Raw genomic sequence first — 22,180 nt, forward strand, 5'->3', positions numbered from 1 at the left:
GAGGAACCACTGAGTGTTTAGTCTGCTCTCCTGTGGAGCAGTTTCTGAAACATCCTCAAATTCTTGTTTGAGCTAAAGCATGTATTTAGAAGAAACATCCAGTCTTGACTTGAAAAGTCCTAGGGATGAAGAATCTATCCAGATTGTTCAAAAGATAATTAGTCATTGTTTAAAAAATGTGGCTCGTCTACTGACCCTAAATTTGTCTGCTTTCAGTATCCAGCTGYTGGATCTTTTGCCTTTTGTCTGCTGAACTGAATTGCATGCTGTGACATTGCTGTTTTCACTGTAGGCATTTATAAACTGAGCGAGTCACTCCTCAGCTTTCTTTGTCAAGGTTACTAATTAAGCTCTTGATTCTTTTCAATCCTTTGTTCATCTGCAGGACTCTTCTTCAGATCTTTTAAAATCATTTAAATGCATTTTTTAACTGGACCACGAATGCTCAAAGCAAAACAAGATTGCTAAAAGATCTCTAGAATATCTCACCCTTCCTACAGATACTCTTGCCTCTTTTTTATAGCAATCTTGACCCTGGCATCAGGTTGGAAGTCTAAATCATCTTTGGATCTGCTGCTTCTGAGGTTAGTGGACCACTGTCCGGTAAGTGTGTTTCCACACTCTTTTGAATGCAATTTGCAACCAAAAAGCAAGACAAATTGTGTTTGGTAAGTGATCAGTCAGATTCCTTTCAGCCTGCTCTCCCTCTCCAAATTTTGTCATTTGCAGTTTTTATCAGTAATTTTATGTTTTATTCCGAATATTAAGAATAATGTTGAGAACCAATTTTATACTCATCTTAGGAGGATGCTAGAAGATAATTTGATGGTTTCTATACAACGAGAAACCATAGTTTTAATGCATTGCACAGTATCCAGTTACTTTTGTACTATTCTGGCTGTTGTGTCATGTGGTACGTTAAATGTCCGATGTAAGTATATCAATGTTGTTTCTGTCCTGAACCAGTTTTTAATTTTAGTTTATCAAAATAATGTCTCAAATTTATTTACCAAGCTCTATTTCTTATAAACCTCAATAGCTTCAATTATTTTTRCTTTCTATTTATATATTTAACTAATCAAAAATTGTATGTTATTCCACTATTTTTCCTTGCTTGTCTGTTCATTCAGATCAGTCTATCTACAGCCTTACAGATGCAATGTCAATTCATCCTTCCTCATGATCCTTTGAAATTTTTCATGGTGGTCTGAAATTCATTAGAAATAGTACCAATGGCCCAGAGAACTTCCTTATTAGCTCCGGTTAAAATTTCAATCATAATTTATTCAGACTTGCTGACTTAAGGTTGTTTAATAACTGTTGTTTTAAACATCCCAAATGCTGTTTGAAGTAGAAATCAAGCTGCTACCATGACATGAGAGGAATACACCTGGCTTTTTTCTCTAATTTCTCAATAGAAATTTTTATGAAATACTTTTGCCATTCTGTACTGCAGCTCTGTAATTTCCATCTTGTAACGGAGCAGTGCCAGCATGAAAATTTCTTCTGCATCTAGTACACTTTAAGAAATGGAGGAAGTGGGGCTTTGGGGGCCAAAAGACAATTGTTCTCTTCTTGTTTTTGTTGTGATTAAATTAATTGATTCAGTTTAATGGAGCTGGAATGGCTCTTAACATGCCCACTTAATCAATTTTACCTTTTTCCATGGCAGTGGTAAGTTTTCTTATAGGCTATTCAAACTTACCAGGACAGAAAAATCCAATAGAAGACAACTTCCAGGACAGAAAACTGATGTTTATTGTTTTTTTAATAAATAAGACTTTCTGGAAAATTTATGTGTTTTCAACGGAACTCCCTCCCTCCTTTTTTGGGGGGTGGGGGGGTGGGGGGAATGAGAATGTATTGGCTGGAAGCTTAGTATTTTCAGCATTAGTTGTAGCATTCATTTTTTGGTGAGACTCAAAAACTGTGGAAATATTCTGAGGACTGTAGGGATGGGGGAAGATATTTCCCTTTACCCTCTTCCCCTTCTTCTGGATTGTTTTGGATTGTCTGCACAGGAAGGAGGACCTCAGCTTTGATGAGTGGTCCCATCACCTGCTGCTGATGTAGCAGAATCTCCTACAGACAGACAGAACTACTCCATCTTCTGTGATACAGGAAGAGACTAACAGACAGCTCCTGGGTAAGTGAGAATGAAACAGTATCTCCTCAGAGAATTCTTAGCTCAACAAATGCAAATACCATTTTTTCACATTGATGTCCCTAAAACTTCTAATTAAACAAAAAATAAGGGTTTTGTTTGGTAGAAAATATTGTTGTACCTGATAGAACCTATTTTGTGTTTGCCAGAGGCAAAAAATTCAATGGAGTAATTATTCTGTGAGATGAGCAGTGTGGAGAGTGTGAAATATGAATAGACCCCAGGAAATCTATTTTACTCAGAGTGAGTGTTAATGCCTATTCATTGTCTTATGCTAAAATCACTTTCCAGCCAGAAGCTACCAGCAGTGTCACCAGTAGTTTTTCAGATGTAATTAAAAAATTTTTTWAAAAAAAATCTTTGCTTGCTACAAAATGAAATTCATTTGAGTCAGTTTTGGTATGAGCATGGCGTTCTCAAGTCCCAGGATGAGTGGTCAGGACAGCAGAATCTTGGATGAAAGGGAGGAAGTCACAGCTATGCACACCAGAACAGACCACAAGAACTAGAGCATTGCTTAACACGGAGAGGAGGGATTGTGACCAGTGTGTGAAAGACATAATTTACAGATAACAAGGGACCACTCTGAGGATGAGTAGACTATCAGTATTAGCTGCTGGATGCGTGTATAACAATACATGAAATATTTCAGGGTCACAAAATCTGTATCCTATCCAAGCTAATTGCTGGCATTCCAATCCTTAAAGCACTTTATCTTTTGCACCTTTTATTTTCTTCAAGTGTGGTCACTCATGTAAATGATAGTGTTATGGAACATGTCCAAATAAGGTCAGAAATCAGGAAAGGATAATCTGTTCATCACATTGAAATTCACCATGCCATCTCACTCTTCAATATTGCATCCCTCGTGAATCCCAGAGCCTGGAAGTGAGGGAGAAAGTCTGGAGTAGGGAAGACTTTCCTTTGGTTGAGGAGGAAAGGATTAGAGACATTCTGGGCAGGCTAGACACCCACAAATCCACGGGCCCAGACAGGATGCACCMATGGGTACTGAGGGAGCTGGTCGACGTTGTTGCCAGGCCGCTCTCCATCATCTTTGAAAGGTCCTGGAGAAATGGAGAGGTGCCTGGGGACTGGAAGAAAGCCAGTGTCACTCCAGTCTTCAAGAAGGGCAAGAAGGAGGACCCAGGCAACTACAGGCCGGTCAGCCTCACCTCCATCCCTGGAAAGGTGATGGAACAGCTCATCCTGCATGTCATCTCCAGACACACGGAGGAAAAGAAGGTGATCAGGAGTAGCCAGCATGGATTCACCAAGGGGAAATCCTGCTTGACCAACCTGATAGCCTTCTAAGATGGAAGGACTGGCTGGGTAGATGAGGGGAGAGCAGTGGACAGAGTGCACCTTGACTTCAGCAAGGCTTTTGACACTGYCTCCCAGAACATCCTCCTAGAGAAGCTCAGCAAGTGTGGGTTAGGTGAGTGGACACTGAGGTGGACTGAGAACTGGCTGAAAGGCAGAGCTCAGAGGGTTGTCCTCAGTGGCGTGGAGTCTAGTTGGAGGCCTGTGGCTAGTGGCGTCCCCCAGGGCTCAGTACTSRGYCCYATCCTGYTCAACTTYTTCATCAGTGACCTGGATGAGGGGACAGAGTGCCTCCTCAGCAAGTTTGCTGATGATACCAAGCTGGGAGGAGTGGCTGACACACCAGAGGGCTGTGCTGCCATTCAGAGAGACCCGGACAGCCTGGAGAGTTGGGTGGAGAGGAACCTCATGAGGTTCAACCAAGGGCAAGCGCAGAGTCCTGCACCTAGGGAAAAATAACCCTAAGCACCAGTACAAGCTGGGGGCTGACCTTCTGGAGAGCAGCTCTGCAGAGAGGGACCTGGGAGTGCTGGTGGACAACAAATTGACCATGAGCCAGCAATGTGCCCTTGTGGCCAAGAAGACCAATGGTCTCCTGGGGTGCATTGGGAAGTGTTGCCAGCAGGTCRAGGGAGGTGRTCCTGCCCCTCTACTCAGCCCTGGGGAGGCCTCATCTCGAGTACTGTGTCCAGTTCTGGGCTCCCCAGTCCAAGAGAGACATGGAGCTACTGGAGAGAGTCCAGCRYAGGGCTACGAAGATSATCAGAGGGCTGGAGCACCTGCCCTATGAGGAACGGCTGCGAGAGCTGGGCCTCTTCAGCCTGGGGAAGAGAAGACTGAGGAGGGATCTGATCAATGTGTACAAGTACCTGAAGGGAGGATGTCAAGGGGACGGGGACAAACTCTTTTCAGTTGTCCCGTGTGACAGGACAAGAGGCAATGGGCAGAAACTGAAGCACAGGAAGTTCTGCCTGACCGTGAGGGGGAATTTCTTCCCTGTGCGAGTGACGGAGCACCTGGACCAGGTTGCCCAGAGATGTTGTGGAGTCTCCTTCTCTGGAGATATTCAAGGCCCACGTGGATGCAACCCTGTCTACCATGGTCTAGGTGACCGTGCTGAGCAGGGAGGTTGGACTAGATGATCTCCAGAGGTCCCTTCCAACCTTACTGATTCTATGATTCTATGATCACTGACTGTGGAATTAGCTTGCAGCATACTTACAGGATTACGCATTCTGAGAGCACTCTGAATGTGGGTTGCTGACATCAATTGCATGAGAAATAGCCTAAAAGTCTGAAAAACATTTATTTCCACATTAACTACACAAGTAAGGCAACTCTGAGCTTGAAGATTATCACCTGAACACTGAAAACCTACCAAAGATATAATACAGTGGCGAGTCCAAGGTGGAACAGAAGCAGAGAGGTGAACTGCCCAAAGGGTCTAATGTGTTATTGCTTGTGACCTGCGGCAGCGATGCGTTGGTGGAGACTGKCACAGTCAGAGAGGTGGCGCCGCTCAGAGTAAGATGTTGGTGCATAGATAGAGCAATGGCCCTTGCTGATTTCTAGCAATTCCAGGTCAAGCCTAGCTTTCTGAGCAGATGCCATGCAATCAAAGCCAAAGGATCTGTTTCTTGAGATAAGGCTTCCCTGCACATCGGAAATGTTGCCGTGTTAATTTTTTTCCCCCAGACAGGCTTAAAACAGTGATGTTGGAGGAAATAGTGTGATGTACTGCCTTTGCCTGACACTGAAGACAGTAAAATTATAGGAAGCATCAAGCATTGTGGGAGCTTCTAGGACTTTTTTTTAAAGTCCCATTGCTTCTCCAGCACCTAAACACCTACAAATCCAAGACGCTATAGGCATCTGATGTAAAGGCAGTTAGCTTATCAGTGGGCTTAATTGGGTGCATGGAAGCAAATAAAGATCCAATAAAATAAAGATCATGAATTAGTGGGGGCGAGATTACTTCTCAATATTATTTTTCCTGTTCTATTCTGTTAACGTGCCTGTTTTTCCACGAATGCTTAGGGGAGCAGCTGTATGATTACTACACTGAACTGCGCTGGCAGCTAGGGCCGTAACAACCAAGCATTCAGTAACCCTGCAAGGATGCACTACTACTTAAAAATAAGATAATTACAGACCACTGCCAGCATCAAACATTTGTATGAGGAAGGGAGGGAAAGGACCCGTTGTGGAGAACAAAACTTAGCTTAACTTTGGCAATGCTTGCACAATTCCCTTTTCACATTGTGTTCTAGTGTGAGATCAGTCCTGCATCATTTCTGAGTAAATGGGCTACTGCATTCATGTTAGCCCCCTTTAAAAATATAAATGTGATGAAAAACAAGCCTATATTTGCCTGACATTGTTTCTGTTTGGAATGAGACCAAATACAGTAACACTCTACTCTTCCTGAATTCTTCTCTTGCATTTCTGTGGTATCCAAGCTTCAGGGCAGAACTACTTTAACCTGAGTGCTCATAATTGCATGAAATTGGTATTGGCAATTATATTCACATTTAATGTCCAACAAGTTGTATTATTAGCAGTGACATGTCTAACATATGCTTTGTGTTTGGGTTTTTTTTTCATTTTTGAGATTTTGTCTGGTCTCTTTAACCTTATAGAAGACTTTGATTTACACGTGATTTTTCTGATGCAGGGTGTCTGATCTCAGTCTTGTTTTAATAATTGCAATTGATGTACAGTATTTTCTTAACATGACAAAATGTTTGCTTTAAATCACACACTGTTCTCAAGGCACTGTAATTTTCCATCTCTTTTCCTAGACTAAATGATCACATCAGGTAGAAGATAAAATAGGAGAACTTTGAGAGAAGAGCTGGTGGCCATATGGCTGATGCCTAAAATCTCAGCAATATGAGGAGATGAAAGTGGAAAAAGATGAAGAAAGTCCCATGAAATTTATCCTGTGAGTAGGCGACAGTTGTTAGTAAGAGAAGCTGTTAATTGGAGAAGAAGAACAAAGGTAGAAAGAAAAAGAATACTGAATGTAAATGTTATGAAGGATTTTCTCACAGATGCATAAAAATACATTTCAAAGTAGCTATCCACATACATAATGTCCTAAACCTCTTTTCCAGGCTTCTCATTAGAAGTCTGGACACTGTATTTTTAACTATGATGTTTACTCTTTCCCACTTGATCTAGATGTACAAGCTGAAATGTATCTTGATGGTGGAGATAACTATTTGCTGCCCTCATTGAGTGCTTGCTATTTTCCCCATTCCCTTCTGGCCAAAGAACATGCTCTAGGTCTGCGTTCACAGCTCTAATCCTGTGAATTGCACCCAGCTCAAAAGCACTTGGCACCCACATTGCTGCTGCTGCATATAATAATTTAAACAATAACATATGGTTGGAATTGAATTGTCYTACCTTGGGCAAGACACTATGATCTTCTCAGCTGTAAAATGAGAAAAACAACACTTGTTCCCTGCTGTAAAGCACTTTAAGCTTCTCACATGAGAATTTCAACACTGGCATTTTGGAAATTGTGTAAATATCTTGCGGCTGATAAGACTAGGGGAATGGAGAGAGTGTTAGCTGGCTGTGTTGCAGACATAAAAACCTTTTGCAGTATAAGCAGACTTCTGTCTTGCCCACACACATGTATTACTACTTCATGTCCCCGCATGTGCCTTTGCTCTTCAGCATGTGAACCTGTTCATGACACTGTAGTAATGCAACATGTGAAACTGGAGTCAAAAGCCTTGAGGCTTATCATGAGTTATGCTTTCATACCTAAAAAGTTACTATATTTGAGATCAGAAAAATACGCTGATTGCAGCTCTGGAAGAAGTTGAGTAATGCAGCCTAATCAACACAATTCAGAAACACATGACTAAAATTAAGCATATGAGTAGTTCAGCAGTAGTTAATGGGATTATGTCTATGCTTGAAGCTAAACATATGTTTGAATCTTTTTTCCTGGATTGAGCTAGAGTGTTCTGCAGCCAGCAGAGCTGAATGTATTTTCATTACTGTCTCTTCATCCATGTATTTTCTGTCCTGCTTGTTTACATGTTTTTACATACTTTGCAAAATTTTGCTGGAGAAACACACGGATTTGTCAAAGCCTGAGGTGAAAGGAGACAGGGAATAGGATTTGTTTTTGTAAAGACTTGATTTTTGAGGCAGCTTACACATTTATAGTTCTATCAGATAACACTATAATTTATAATGCAATAGTGAGTGGAATTTTTGTATGCCTGGAAGTAACTGCAGAAACACAGTCTTGCTACTTATGCACCTACCTTACCCAAGTGATTTAACACTCCACCCAAAATTCACATTTGTTAGGAGGATCTGACATTCAGCTACTTAACTGCAAAAGGATTACTTTTGGTGATGTAGCACCGGAAACTTAAGATCACCGGAGTGATGCTTCTAATGCCTATGGGGACCGAAAATCCATAGAGCCTCTTAACACTTTGACTTCAATGTAATCCTTAATTTTAGGCTTGGATGGAAATATAAATTATGTATTGGTTAGATTTCCACTGGGGTTTCAGTAAGAAAATTTTATCAATTAAGCATGAAAGTCATTCTGGTTGATCCATGAATAGTAATAGCTGAGCTAATGAAATGTCTACTTTCTCCTCCTTGATGATTTCCAGATGCTGAGACAGTGTCCTGTTTCTTCCACCTACATTTTTTCCAAATGACCTGTTATACTTTAATAAACTTTAATAAAAGTATTTCCCTCTCTTAGATTTGGAGGGAGAGGGAGATGGAGCAAGAGTAGAGAAGGGAAGAACACCTTAAATGATTTCAGAATTATTAGAAAGTGATCTTAAATCTATTGTTACATCTCAATTTTTGTGTATTTATATAAATGTTGTATTTAATGGTCCTAATATTTCCAGAAATTCCAAATTGGTGTTCATCACTGTCTCAAAATGGTATTATGAGAACTTAGCATACCTAACAGTTCATTTTGAGGGAAAGAAAACAGAGATTAGATGGAAATATATATACGTTCTTCTCAGTCTACGTACACACACAGTGGTCATTCTGGAAGTACGTGGAAGGGTAAAAGAGGTTAATAATACAATAAGTTTGGATATCTCTTAATCATATTGTCCTGTGTGACAGGACAAGAGGCAATGGGCAGAAACTGAAGCACAGGAAGTTCCCTCTGACCGTGAGGGGGAATTTCTTCCCTGTGAGAGTGACGGAGCACTGGACCAGGTTGCTCAGAGAGGTTGTGGAGTCTCCTTCTCTGGAGATCTTCAAAGCCCACCTGGATGCAACCCTGTCTACCATTCTCTAGGTGACCCTGCTTGAGCAGAGGGGTTGGACCAGATGATCTCCAGAGGTCCCTTCCAACCTTCCTGATTCTATGATTCTAACTAATCTTTTAAACCCAGCTGAGATGGCATGAAGTGCAACTCAGAATAGAAAGGCATCATAATCATATAAAGAAATTCCACCTGAGTAAGATCAATATCAGGCCCTCTCTTAAGTTGCACACTTGATATTACCTGCGGCCTTAGCAGCTGTCTCGGTAAAAAGTAGCAGCTTCTCTAGTTTATTTTTTCACACCCTTCTAGCAATACCAGGCTGTTCCCTATCCACTGTGCTTTACTCTCTTCAATTTACAGCGTGCTACTCATGAAGATTCCAGCTATTCCATTGTAAGCTTATCCTGCTTTTAACAGGGGAAGGACTGCTCTATGGAAGTATTTCCTGAAATTTTAACGTGTGATTTCCTTATCTTAACCTGAACTCTTTATTTCCAGTTACTTACTGCTTATTCAGTCCACAGAATTATTTCTCCTACTTTTCAAAATATGCATCTTAGATTGTCATCACATTTTCCTCACATTCACTTTGGTTGTTTTGGTTACCCAAACTAGCCAAGTATAACTATTTCTTCCTCTTATAAATCCATTTTTCAGCTTCTTAATAATTTGTGGCTTTTCTGCGAACTCAGTCTGTTTCGACTAACGAAGGCAGAGCGGAACAAAATTTCCTATGCCTTTATTGCCTCAGAGCAATATAGAAAAGATTTATAGCTTTTTGTTCCAAGTTCATCTTCATATACAGTCTGAAATGATGCCATCCTTTTTTGCAGGCTCGTATTTAGTTTGTCCAACCTCATGCTACAGTTTGTAGGATGAGCTGGCATACTCCGTATATTACTCACTTTTCTACTCTTCTCTCCTCAACATAATTTATACCGTAATAAGCCTTTCTGTCAAATTTCTCCTTTCCCACGAGATACTAATAACTGGTTGGATGATATGGGCCTTGTCTGGCCAAATTGTTTCAAAACGAGTATTTAGTGCATACAGCCAAAGAGAGATTGTCAAAGGAGAGATGTGGTGTTTGTCTCCAACCTAGTTTCAGGAGCTCTTCCACCCCAGACCTGGGTCTGATAGAAAGCTTCTGCGTTACATATAAGATCCATGCTTGGGCTAGAGGGTTTTAGTTTGCAGTTGACAGTCTGGACAGTAAAACTCCTTTCTGACCCGATGGCATCTCTGATGGCACCTCCTGCTCTGAGGACGTTGGCTCTGCCTGGGCTGACCGTGCCTGCCGGTTGCATTGTTTATATAGACAAATTTCTGAACAGCTTCACACTGCCTGACTGCCCTGAGGCAACGGGGTGATGTGAGGTGGCTGTGGGCTGAACTCGTAACCTGGAACATGCTCCAGACCTCAGAGCTAAGATCAAATGTTGGAGTCAGAAATTGGGTCTCACAGTTTAGTTTCAATGTTCAACTCTTCTCTTGGGATGAGAAATATATGATTTTTTTCTTTTGTCTTCAGAACTTAATGGAGGCTCAGGAATTTCCAGAAGTTTTAAAAGAGATTTTAGATCTCCACGAACCATACAGCTGATGGCTTTGTACTTTGCTACCATTTTTTGTTTTCTGCAATTAGCCACTTTGTTTACTTGTTCCTTCTTTCATGGCTTCTTATTCACAGAATAATTTATTCTTGGATGATTAGTGACAATTTAAATATAAAGGAAGCTGGCTAGAGCACTGGTAAAATTGAGTCTTACTAGTTTAGAGAAATAGATGGGTCCAAAACATTTTTATATGCAATGTTGTGGATTTGTACAAAGAAAAAAAGAAAAATTTGATTGTCCTTACAATAACAATTGCAAAACTTCAATCAAGTTTTGTTTAGCATAATAAACTGCTTGTTTAATCAGAGTCGCCTCAATCAAATTTTTCTCATGTAGTGTTACAGGTGTTCTTTGGAGGGGAAATTCGTACTATCAATACCTGCTACTGCGAGGACATGCAGTTGTAGGAACCACTTTTATTTAACTGGGCACTAGACATTTTGGGAGGAGATTTAGTGACAGCCTTGAACAATCAAGCTCTCAGGGAAGACTAATAAAGAACTGGTATCTCCTTAGGAAAGTTGTCAGTATATCAGAGAGACATTTTCTCCAAGCCTTGAAGGAACTTTCACTGCTCAAAACACTGCTCTTAACATTGATGGCTAGCTGGTTCTTGTCTAGCGAAATGCTTTCTCCTTTAGCAGAATTCGGTGTTATTCAGAAATTTTTGTCAAAGCACCTTTCATAGCATCTGGAGTTTCTGGATCTTCTTGACTTTGGCAAATCACTTTTGGACCTATAAATACTGCTCATGTTACATTGGTCCTGGATGATGACGTTGGATGTGTCCACTGTTTTTTTTCTGTCACTGGCCATAAAGCTCATTTGTGATCTCCAGTGGTTCCGGCTGATAATATCATTCTTTGATAACAGCTTCCAGGACAAAGCTGCACTTAGGAGTTGCTTGGCAATTCCCAGGACACTCTCATGAGTGGTCCACTGTGTTAACCTCATGGTTCAGTATGGGTGTAAGACTCTTAAGGGTGTGGGGCCACCAAACTACAGTATTTTGAACAAATGATGATAAACAGGTTCATATCTTCACCTCTGCTTACACAGCATGAGCAGCTGAAAGGCTAGTCTGACATCTAATGGAATTTTTCCAGTCAGGCATGATAACAATCTAGGAATAACTGGTGAAAAAGATAGACTGGGCAAAACAACTGAAAAAGGTGCCAGACACTATGCACTCTCCTAGGCCTGTGGAGATACAGTAATTATAAGAAACCCAAGTCGGTAACTATTCAAGGCCAAAGCAGATTAACAGCAACATGTGTGAAGTCAGTAGCAGATGGATGAAACTTTCTCTTCTCCATTGATCTCAAAGTATTTCTCTCTCACATGACACGCCGAGTTTGTTACTGTCATTCACTCCTTTGCCAGTTTGTAAGTGACCTGAAGTTGCATGCTCTGCACGTCTTTAATTGATTTTTTAATTCTGGAACCGCTGTTAGGGTGTCTGCCTGCATGTTAAATGAGGCATTGCAAAAAAAGCAGAAGGCACTAATACTTGAGAGCTTGTATTTTTTTATTTGTAAACATCTGGGGAGGTAGGAAGATGCTGGCTTTCAAGGCCTTATCGGACTGACCTGTCTGAGCTCTGACGTGCCTTGCGGGCTATGGTCAGTAGGACAACTGATGTTAAAACTTCTTCTGCATAATGAAGAAGAGGCAGCTGGCTGAAAAGCTCTGTAAGAGGCCTGAAGCACAAATTATTCTGTATTTGCTGACTTTTGGGGCAAGCTCCAAGGGCTCATTATTCCTTTGGCCTTTTGGAAAAGATCTAGAAAAACAGAGGGAACCCACCTACGGATGCATAGCTATTAGAGAACACCCTACTGTTTGTTAATACAGGCTGTTTGACACTGTTTCCAACAGTTCAGATATCTAGCAAGGCACATAGACTCCATACGTGCTTTAGATTTTCTTTTCCATTAACTAATTTTGAACAAGTAGGTCTCTGCATTATTCCAACTGCAACAGTTCTGGTTAGTCTTTAAATAGCTCAGAGAAGTGTTAGTATATAGATCCTGCTCTTGCTACTTACAACTTCTACATGCTCAGCTCTGAGCTCCTTCTTGTGATATCGCTTGTTCTTCAAGTGAGAAAAGCCCTTTCAGCTTTGCCGGAGCTTCTGGTGGTTTTGGTTTGTTTGTGTTTTTTGTTTGTTTGTTTGTTTGTTTGTTTGTTGTTTTGTTTTGTTTTGTTTCCCAGAAAGTGATTAGTAATGAGTTTTCCCAGTCTGGGCCTTCCCTGTGTTGGTTTAGTTGGCAGTCAAGGAAGATAACTCCTACCACCCGCCAGCTCTCAGTACATTATTCTTACCAACATCGGGTCACTTCTGCCCTCCCTGGGGCCACTTTCTCTGATTGCTCCCTGATGACTGTTGTAAAGAAAGGAGCCCTAATCTCTGACCTTGGCTTTTCTTTCCCTCACACCAGGACTGTCTGTCCTCATCCAGCTCTTTCCTTATAGCTAATGAGTCTCCTCATTCATTCGTTCTGTCTCCTTGCAAGTATTTTTAGACTGTGATGATCTGTCTTGAATTGACTATTTCTTAAACAAGATAAATGCCCTCTGCCCTATTACTCAAGACTCTTTATTTTTTAACTCTATATTCTCTGAAGATATCTAATGAAGAGCTTTTGCATAGCTTTGAGGACTACCTGACACTGTACTATGAAGAGGAACACCACTCACTTATTTTTGTAAGGGATTCTTAATATACGTAAGAACAACCTTACACTAGTTTACTTACAGTTGTATTCCATAGTTTGTTCTATACTTTCATATACTTTTCATATACAAGGACTTCTCAGGCCTTAAAGATGGCATCATTGCTTCAAGTAGCCATGCTTAAAATAGACAAGTCACTAAGTAAAATTTTCTTGTCCCTGTGCAAGTTCTTAGGCACTAGGCAGTTTTTCTTCATCCAGTAACATTATCAGCCCTGCCGATCATCTGCCTTTTTCAAAGCCCAGAGAAATCCTCAATATTTTGTTTTTGAAAATGTTAGAAGTATTTAAACACTGTCACAAGAAATCATGTTTCAAAACACGTTCGTATTGCAGCTGTTCTTTATTAACATGCTAATAATAAGTCATGGCTCTCTAAGCACAGAAAACGTGAAGGTTGCATTGTTTACATTTATAATACTTCAGAGCCATCAAAGAGATTTAGCTGAGAATTTGTGACACTGCCATTGAGCTCAGCCTTCATTTGCTAATTCATGGCTTAGAGCAAAGATTCTGTTTGGAGTTGTTAAGTCCTGTTAGATTTTCTTCCCAAGGATTTCTGCATATGCAGGTATGACAAGGAAGGGATGTCAGGGCAGCTGGATCATTAAAGAACTGCTCACAGCTGTTCCTGCAGAACCACTACTCTACCCCAGGTCACAGAGTCGGGAATGAGCAGAGAAATTAGCCAATATACAATGTCACTGTAATGTTACATTTTTACAGCTCTTCTTATCCCAGATAATCATAATTGGGAAGATTGTATACATACCACCACCCCTAAAATGCTGCAGAGCAGCTGTTTAACTGCTTACAATGGCAAAGCAGTGACTTACAGTCAGGAACACAGGTATCCAGCAGGAGGAATTATTGCAGGGAACTGTGCTGTGGTTACCAAACTGGGAATCCTCCGTTCTGGGCTTCACCAAGGGCTGAATCTTTGCCGTGAGGGCAGGTGACTGCATCCTTGGCAGAGGGACCAGGCGTGGTCCAGCACTGATGTGACGAGGCAACAGGTTTCAGGGGCAGTTCTGCAGTACATGGGCTGTCCTTGCAGGACACTCCACCCAAACCTGGAGCTGGCCGTGCTTTCCTCAGTGCGAGGCACCGAAGGAGCTCACAGCCTGGGGCTGCGTGTCAGCAGGCAAGAGCCACTGMGAGTTGCCTGCGACCGCGCTATCAATTAAATGACAAAAGCAGAGGGCAAGGGTGTCAAAACATAATTTCTGCTGACATGAGGAAGCTACTGGCTGGTGTCTTGGGAGCCTATTGCCTTTGGAAATAGGTAAAAAAGAAGTTTGACCAACAAACTGATGGAATAGGAATAATTCTGGGAATCCTTCCAAGGTGAGGTATGTGGCGTGAAGTGCTGGCTCAAGTTCCAGCGACAAGGTGACTGTCTGCTCACCATTTACCAGTAAGAAATAATTTATTTCAAGATGCTGTTCTGGATGACGATAATAGCTTAATTCTCCTGTAGCTTTCATTTGAGGCTCATACTGTAATTTACAAATAGGAATCGGAATGCCTGCAAGCTGATTATTAGATGCATTTTTAGATTGGGAGTTAATGTAAAAAGGGTAAAATGACTCACCTAAAATCATATAATGAATTATTGGCAAAGCCAATAAACAAATCTTAACTTTTTTCCTTCAACATGAATGTATGTATGATGTAACAATTGTACTTGCTTCCACATGCAAAGACAAACTGTTAAAAAGCACAATACAGCCATGTAAAAAATCAAAACACTTTCTATTGTTTATTGTTAGTGAAAATAGAGCATATTACACATGGAAATGATGATACATTCATGTGAACATACACAGAGTATAGAAGAACTTACATAATATATGTTTTAAGTATCTGGATTTTTTTTTTCTTTCTAGTTTATTCTCATGGTTACTCTGTTCATCACAATAGACCTTGTTTGTTATTGATCCAAATGTGCATACAAGTATGAAGCTGCAAAGGACATTCTCAAAGCCTATAGGAATGGATGCCTCTGCTCTGCCACGTGAGAAACACAGAAATGAAAGCAGATCTGGTGCATTCATCCACCTAGGATGCACTGAGAGCATTTTTTGAGGAAGAAAATTCACTTTTTGCTATTCATCAGCATAGTTCCCAGCCTGTTAAAGAGAAACAGTGGTTGCCCATCCGGCCCATGGAAGCTGAGGCAGTTTGCCAGAACAGATGCTTCTTGTTAAGGCTGCTGGGGAGTCCAGTGCTGTGATCCTAGCAGAGATGTCATGGTATCCTTCCTTAAAGCACCTGCTGCCATAGGATCTCAGCACTGATCTCACGGGCTGTTGTTGCAGCTGGAAACCAACTGACATATTAGACTGCCTAATCCCCATAATAATTCCATTAACCTCCTTAACGGAGTTTTAACACGGATGAATTTACCCCTCTGCAGCAATGCAAGAGGGAATGGCCCTGAAAAGCCTGTAAATTGGTGCGGTAGGGATGTACGACATAAACATTTTGGGGTTTGTTTTTAGTGTAAAGTGTCCTGATCGGCTGGAAAACCTCCCTGTCTTCCGGGAGTCCGACCTCTTCCCAGCACGATGCGTCACRGCTCACATGCACCAGCAGGGCTCTGGGCACCCTCCTCGCAGCTCCGTGGCTGCACGCTTGCCTGTCTCTCCCTCAGCCTGCGCTGACATGCAGCTTTTTCATTCATTCACCTCTGCRGTTTCTCTGCTTGTGTCTCTGCATTATGAAGATTTATCTGCTGACTGCTCTCTGTCAGAAAGGCAGCTTGGCTGGGACCGTGCTACTGCTGGAAATAAGCAGCAGAGCTACAGTCCTCACTTTTCACTGCACAGGAAGGAGAACAACTGCAGAAAGAGAGAAAATTCAGATTTCTCTTTGTTTTCTCCCTGATTTTCTAGCTTGTGGAGAGAAGATTTATCCACCTTCCTAGCCATATGCAGAGCCTGCTCCTAGGGTGCCTTGGTTACGCTGCAGTTCTATCGCTAAACGCGTCCCAGTATCACAAAGTTGCTTTAGGCGTACGAGCCAAAGACATCCTACAAAACCCTCCCGAGGAACAGATACTGTTTTTAGCGTCTACCACAACAGCTCAGGCTCTCTGAAAGCTCCTGCTGCAATTCAACAGGGAAGGTATAGGCTGACTGATGCGGACTGGGGGGTGGAAAAGCTAGGCAGGAAGCCATGGGAGGGTCTGGCTGATTTTTGAGTTGTTCAAAGACTGTTGCCATGTACACAGGTGCAGTGATGTGACTACTAAGCTGCAATATCTCTTCATCTACATGGTGTGTGATCGCCTTGTCAATACGCTAAATTTATTCTGTTAGTTAGCCAGTCCTTTCCTCCCACAGAGGCTGCAATCCCGAGAGAAGGACTAGTCCAACTCTCCAGTGATCCAGAGAGAGTGGGAGAGACCAGGGAAGGTGTTGTAAATGGGATTCACACACACACTCTGGGATTTTATTTCTCTTTCTGCCTATGGTAGTCACTGCCAACGTTCAGCACAGGAATCAGAAGTCCCAGTAGCCACCTCTTCCCAAAGACCTCTCGCAGGTTCTCCCTCCAGGGCCGGGCTCTTACCACCATCCCTTTCCGCACCTGGTACCGCGTCTGCCCGCGTAAGATCAGCAGCATCTGGTGGCAGCAGAAGCCAGCGCAGGCCAGGCCGATCCCAAGCCAAAGGTAGAGCATGAGGATGACAAACATCTCAGAGCTGAGGAGAGCCCCTGAAAGTCAAGAGTCAGAGGGAGGGAAGACGATAAACGAAGCGTTTTAGACACAGCTCACACGTCAGCGTAACGGCTCTGGACGAGGGAAGCGCTGGCTATGTTCCACAGCAGTTGTCCAAACGGGGAGTTAGGAACAAAGCTAGGATAGTTGTTGTAACTACACTCAAGCGGTTTCTTGGTAGAGTTCAATGCAAAGAACCCTGATGGGGAAATACTAAAATGGCAGCAGTTCTCCCTCGGTCCTACTGTGAGGATCTCGATTCCAGAGGCAAATTCAACCAGAAGTGAAACATATTTGAAGGACTTCAGAACTGTTTTGAAGACCAGTGAAATGATTTAAGGACCTACCTGCTAATCATAGTGAAACTAAGATTCCCAGATCCCTTTTGAAAATGGCTGTGGGCCCTACAGCGCCTAGACTGTTCCAGAAACCTTACTGCGTGCAGCAGTACTAAGCACAAAGATTTGGGACTCCCCACTGTATATAACATCTTAAACTAAAATGATCAATAATGCCATTCCTAGCATTGAGCAAATGCACTTTTCATATGAGTGCACAAAAAGAAACAGAGAATTTTCCAAAATATTTCCAAATTCCTTTTTTTAACCTCCTGCTAGAATACTCCAAATATTTCATAGGACGGAAACTCTGAACTCAATAGTTTTTGTAATACATATTTATGTTGAATATATTTAAATTAAAGAAACATTATGTGGGCCCTTTTCTCTACAATAATTATAGAACTCCTTCTGGAAAATATTAGTATAGTAACAGTTATCGCTGAGTGACCTTTCAGTGCCTAGGCAGATACAAACCCATTAAAATAGCAGAATGTGTGTGCATATGAATGTGTACACACTTATTTTGCATATACTAATACATTATTAAGCACCCATATTTACATTTGAGCACATAGATACAATGAAATACATGCTAATCGCTGCAAGATTTAAAAACAAGAAAGCTCTCAAATGCTCCCATCTGGAGGACCACACAAGCGGGTTGTTGCAGGCTCCGGGTTCGCGGCACCTGCAGGAGCCCCTGCGAGAAGCGGGGCAGGACCGCTGCGTCTGCCCCGCAGGACCTCCTGCCGGAGCCGGGACCTCGGGCTTAGCAGACGGTGCTGCCTAAAACAAGTACATGGCTGCTTTAGGCCTTAAGTTTGATACAAGGGGGACTGGATAAATGTCTCTTGTCTCTCTGGTACAGAAAACCAGAGTGGATGGTGCCACTGGGCCTTCCAGCCTACGAATCCCAACTTTTTCACCTCAGAGTGCTACAAGTGAGAGGCTGAGACCGACTATGATGGTCACTCCAAGCTTTGGGCTGGGCCGGGTGGGTCCATCCGTGGGTGATTTGTAAGGAGACTGACCGACGCCTAGAGCTTTCAGAAACTGTCCTCGAGGCTAGAAAAAGGCACTGGCATCAGTCAGTTTGCTTTCTAAAGGAAGTGTCATCTTTCCCATCTCAACAGATCCTGCTCGAGTCAGTGGGCTTCATCTGCGGTGTAGCAAGGGGAGAGCAAACTCTTTAGGATGATGACAACTCCTCATTTGCCACTTCTACCAGAATAACTTAATGAATTAGATAGGAACTCCAGAGCCAAATATGGGATTGTTTGTCCTTCTTTTACTGGGTCAGAGTGTGACAGAGATTTCTTCCTTTCTACAGCTGATATTCAGATGGGAATTTGGAAAAAAAATAGCTGTTTTCTTTAGAACCTTATAAATAAAGCTTATAGTCAGCATGGCTCTAAGTTTTGTTTCTGTATGAGCTGCTGAAATTAAATATTGAGGAAGAAATTACCGTTGTCTCCCCTTGCAAATGTTATGCATCTCTGAGGCATGTTTTCCAGATACAAGGTTTTTTAACTTTATTTTCAGGTTAGCTACATAAAACATTTTCTATCATTTCTTTAGTGGATCCAATCTGACCTACACTTACAAAAGTGTTGTTCATTTGTCCCTCATCACCACAGCCCACTTTAGTCTCAGATTCACTTTTGCTCTAACTGACCTGATGTGATCTCAAGTTTATTGCCATATGTTATCTATGCCAGAAAAGCTGAATCACAAAGCTGAAATTACAGCCTCTGTGTCAGATTCTTAAATCCATGCCTGAGCACAGTCTGGTATAATTAGCAACTGAAAAATTTCCCAGCATGGAGACAGGAAACATATAGTTGACTCAGTTGACATAAGATCAGTAGATCCACCATGGATTACCCCCCAGACCTGCCTCTAGTGCAGAGGACATGCTGGAGAAAAAGACAGAAGTGTCTCTTTTTCTCTGCTATAGTGTTCTCTATTTGGATCCCTCAACAATCCTTAAGTAATAGTTATGCCAGATGCATAAGAAAAATGTTGGATGGATGATTCTTTTAAGCAGCTACACCAGACTGTGTTTTTCTTCCTGAGCCTGAGGGTAAATGTGCTAGCAGAAACTCCGCAGGCCCCTTTCCCCAAGGAACAAACACACTACTCGGTGCCTGTATATTGCTGGGTGAGGCAGCAGCTTTCACCTCCAGCCAAGCTGAGAATTCAGTGGGAGCGGGGAGCTCTTGCCTCTCAAGTATGTTCTAGCTCCCAGCTCTCACCCCTGCACCCAGCCCGGTTGTGTCCTATGCAAATCTTGTCCATGTGCTGTTTTTGGCACTGGACATTACTGACACCAGAATTTGGTCACTTCTATGACTCCTCAAATAAATATCAGGACCTATCTTGGTGCAAATCAGCCCATAGAATCAGAGAGACATAACTAATTCCTTGGTCATCTCCTCCCACATTCCTGCCTTAGTCTGCTGTGTTAAGCAGAGCTTAAACACCAGGGAAAATCATGTCCAGAGTTTTTAATGTTAGAGGAGCTCAGGTAACATTATTCACAAAAATGGTTCTACTTGGAAAAATGACTCCATAGAAATGTCATGGCAGGATTTCATGTTTATTATCTCTCAGTAATTACCACGACAAATCTGCTGATTTGCCAAGCAGAGAGACGTTTGTTTGTTTTCAGATGGCAAACCTGCAACCCAGCCTGGAATCCAAGCAGCTGTCTGGGACCTCTCTGGCTCTTGCACTACCAGCAATGAAGATTCCACAGCTGAAACATAATCAACATTTCTGGTGATGGCGCATGAGCCAGAATGGGCACGACCTTTATTACTGTGCTCAGTTGAATCTGCAAAGCTAAAAAATATGGACTACCTACCTGTAAATAAAACTAATGTAAGTGTGCTAGGCATGAGCTGCCTATGGGGAAAATGACATCTTTGTGCAATCACTTTCAGGGCAGAATAACACACCAAGCTCTCTGCACAGTCACTTCTCAGAGATCAGGCTTTATCTATTGTCAGGTTTTATCTAGCTCTTAGGTTTGGACAGAGAAAGGATTGACACTAGAGAGTTTGAAGGGCATGCTGAAAGGTGAAGTGTCAAGGTTGGAAGAGCAGAGGAAGAGTTGTGGGAGCAGAATTAGGAGGAGGAAGGGGAGGGTTAGGGAGATCTGTGACAGAGCAGGAAGAGAGGGAAGGCAGAAAAAGGAGAAGGAAAGGTAGGGGGGTGGTGAAAGGAAGAAAGGCATTTGCTTTTGGTGCAGAGTTCTTGCAGAGAGCAGGCACAGGGGGAATTTCCGTGTCTGTGGAACCGTGTCCCAGAGTGGGGTCAAGAGAGAGCTTGCTAATCCTATCACATCAACTTTCCTCTTTGTTTCTAGATGCTGATAGTTTCCTAAACTGAATTCTCCTATGCAGGAAGAATGACAAGGTATCAATAAGTCTGCGCCTCCAGACAGGAGGTGGGTGACAGTGAATGCAGTGAGTGTGTGGACCTAGATCAGGAGAGTGGGAATATCTCTACCAGGATATGGGGAATCTGAAGACCTGTGGGATATGAAAACTTACAGACCCACCACCACCACCCACCTCTGCATGTAGGACAACAAAAAGATGCCCCTTGTCTACAGGAAAATGACTGAAATCTTCTCTCTCCTCCTGTCTAATTCCAACACACTCCCTGCATAACCAACAACCCTGTTCTATCCCTGACAAGCTGGTTACGTTTTTTTAGTCTAATGCATTATGACTAGGGCTGTGACTGTAACTTAGAGTGGTTTCCAGCCTTTATTTCAGCTGAAGCAAAGGCATTTGCAAACACTGTGTCTAGACTCTAAACAAGACTTTACTGAACACAAATAATTCTTGCTCTTGCCCATTCCCCCATCTACCAACCTAATCTCCCACCATGGGGGAAAGAGCACGTCCTCCCTCACACCGCAGGGGCCCAGGAGGAGGAACATGCTTCTCATCTCTGAGGAAGGAGTCCTTACCTGAGAAGAACTGGCTGATGGAGTGAGGCAGAAGGGTGAGGAAGGCCAGTGGATTTGCAAAGGACATGGAAAGTGTGACAGAAATGTAAGCCATGCCTGCCACCAGGGAGTCAAGGCAAGCCAGGGAGGTGTAGAGGCAGAACATGATGAAGTTCCGCATGTTCCCGCTCCCAATGCAGTTCCCTGTGAAGAAACAGTGGTGGTCATGCCTCTGGGTGACTCTGGCACAGAGCCTACAGAAGTGAGTGCTGGGCAAGGCTGAGCCAGGGGACCTGCTTCCATCCAGCCAGTCTGCCGCCAGTTTGGCTCCTTCGCCCAAGTTTAAACCCTTGCCCAAGTCCTCAGGGGTGCTCTGGATCACAAGTACGTAGTTGCCCAGGGCATTAGCTGAGAGGAAGAGGAAGAGGGCCCCATGCAGCAGAGCAGGAGAAAGAAGTGAGGTGTTGGAAGGGTCTCTAAACATGCTGGGGATGAAGAGAAAGATCTGGAGGACGAAGGTCACTAGGGAGATGCACGAGAAGTAGGCTGGAGCAACAACATTGAGCAGCCTGAGAACTAGCATCGCGGGTTACATTCCTGCAGGGGAAAGCAAGGAGAGAGCAAACATCACCGCTTCGGCTGCACACTTCATCCTTCCATTTCCTGCCGGGTCCCCGGCCCGCGCCGGCCCCGCTCGGCTCCGGAAAATGCCCCCGGGGGGCTGCTCTCCCTCGCCGCCCCAGGCACCGGCAGGGCCGGCAGCAGGGGCTGCTCGGGGGCAGCGGCGCTGCCCGGGCCTTGGAGGAGGCGCCCTGGCCCCGGCGTCCGTCTCTGGGGAGCCCGCAGCGGCGATGCCCGGAGGTCTGCGGCGGCTGGCGGCGAGAGCCGGGCTCCTGCGGCGCGACGGCTGCGCGGGCGCCGCTCTGCTCCCCCGGCAGAGGCTCTCTGCCAGGCAGGGTCAGTTTGGGTACTGCATGAGAGGAAAAAAGGTGGTGCTGGAGGAAGGGGGAGTGAATTGAAAGGAGGGAGGAGAAG

At 43.2% G+C, this 22,180-nt stretch overlaps 1 protein-coding gene across 3 annotated transcripts; it reads right to left on the reverse strand.

Moving 5' to 3' along the window:
• Positions 1–14,958: 14,958 nt before the first annotated feature.
• ZDHHC22 (zDHHC palmitoyltransferase 22) lies at positions 14,959–21,881 on the reverse strand. 3 transcript variants are annotated; one of them, XM_085301801.1, is made up of 3 exons: positions 21,167–21,881; positions 16,712–16,839; positions 14,959–15,249 (listed from the first exon to the last, which is right to left on the reverse strand). In XM_085301801.1, exons 1-3 carry the CDS (start codon positions 21,726–21,728, stop codon positions 15,226–15,228), a joined length of 714 nt encoding a protein of 237 aa, XP_085157927.1. In that variant the 5' UTR covers positions 21,729–21,881; the 3' UTR covers positions 14,959–15,225. The 3 variants fall into 3 exon arrangements, with proteins under 3 accessions (XP_085157927.1, XP_085157926.1, XP_085157925.1); XM_085301800.1 differs by having other exon boundaries at positions 15,209–15,960; XM_085301799.1 differs by having other exon boundaries at positions 15,209–16,839.
• Positions 21,882–22,180: the final 299 nt, after the last annotated feature.

The sequence above is a fragment of the Rhea americana genome, unplaced genomic scaffold, assembly GCF_003343005.1.
Source record: "Rhea americana isolate MKP2758 unplaced genomic scaffold, rheAme1 scaffold_18, whole genome shotgun sequence".
In the NCBI taxonomy this organism is placed as follows: domain Eukaryota; kingdom Metazoa; phylum Chordata; class Aves; order Rheiformes; family Rheidae; genus Rhea; species Rhea americana.

Excerpts from the sequence above, each read along its gene's own strand:
- ZDHHC22 (XM_085301799.1), bottom strand. The coding sequence starts at position 21,728 with ATGCTAGTTCTCAGGCTGCTCAATGTTGTTGCTCCAGCCTACTTCTCG. Across the intron at positions 16,840-21,166 it reads CATCAGCCAGTTCTTCTCAG|GGGCTCTCCTCAGCTCTGAG; the intron begins GTAAGGACTCCT and ends CTTGACTTTCAG.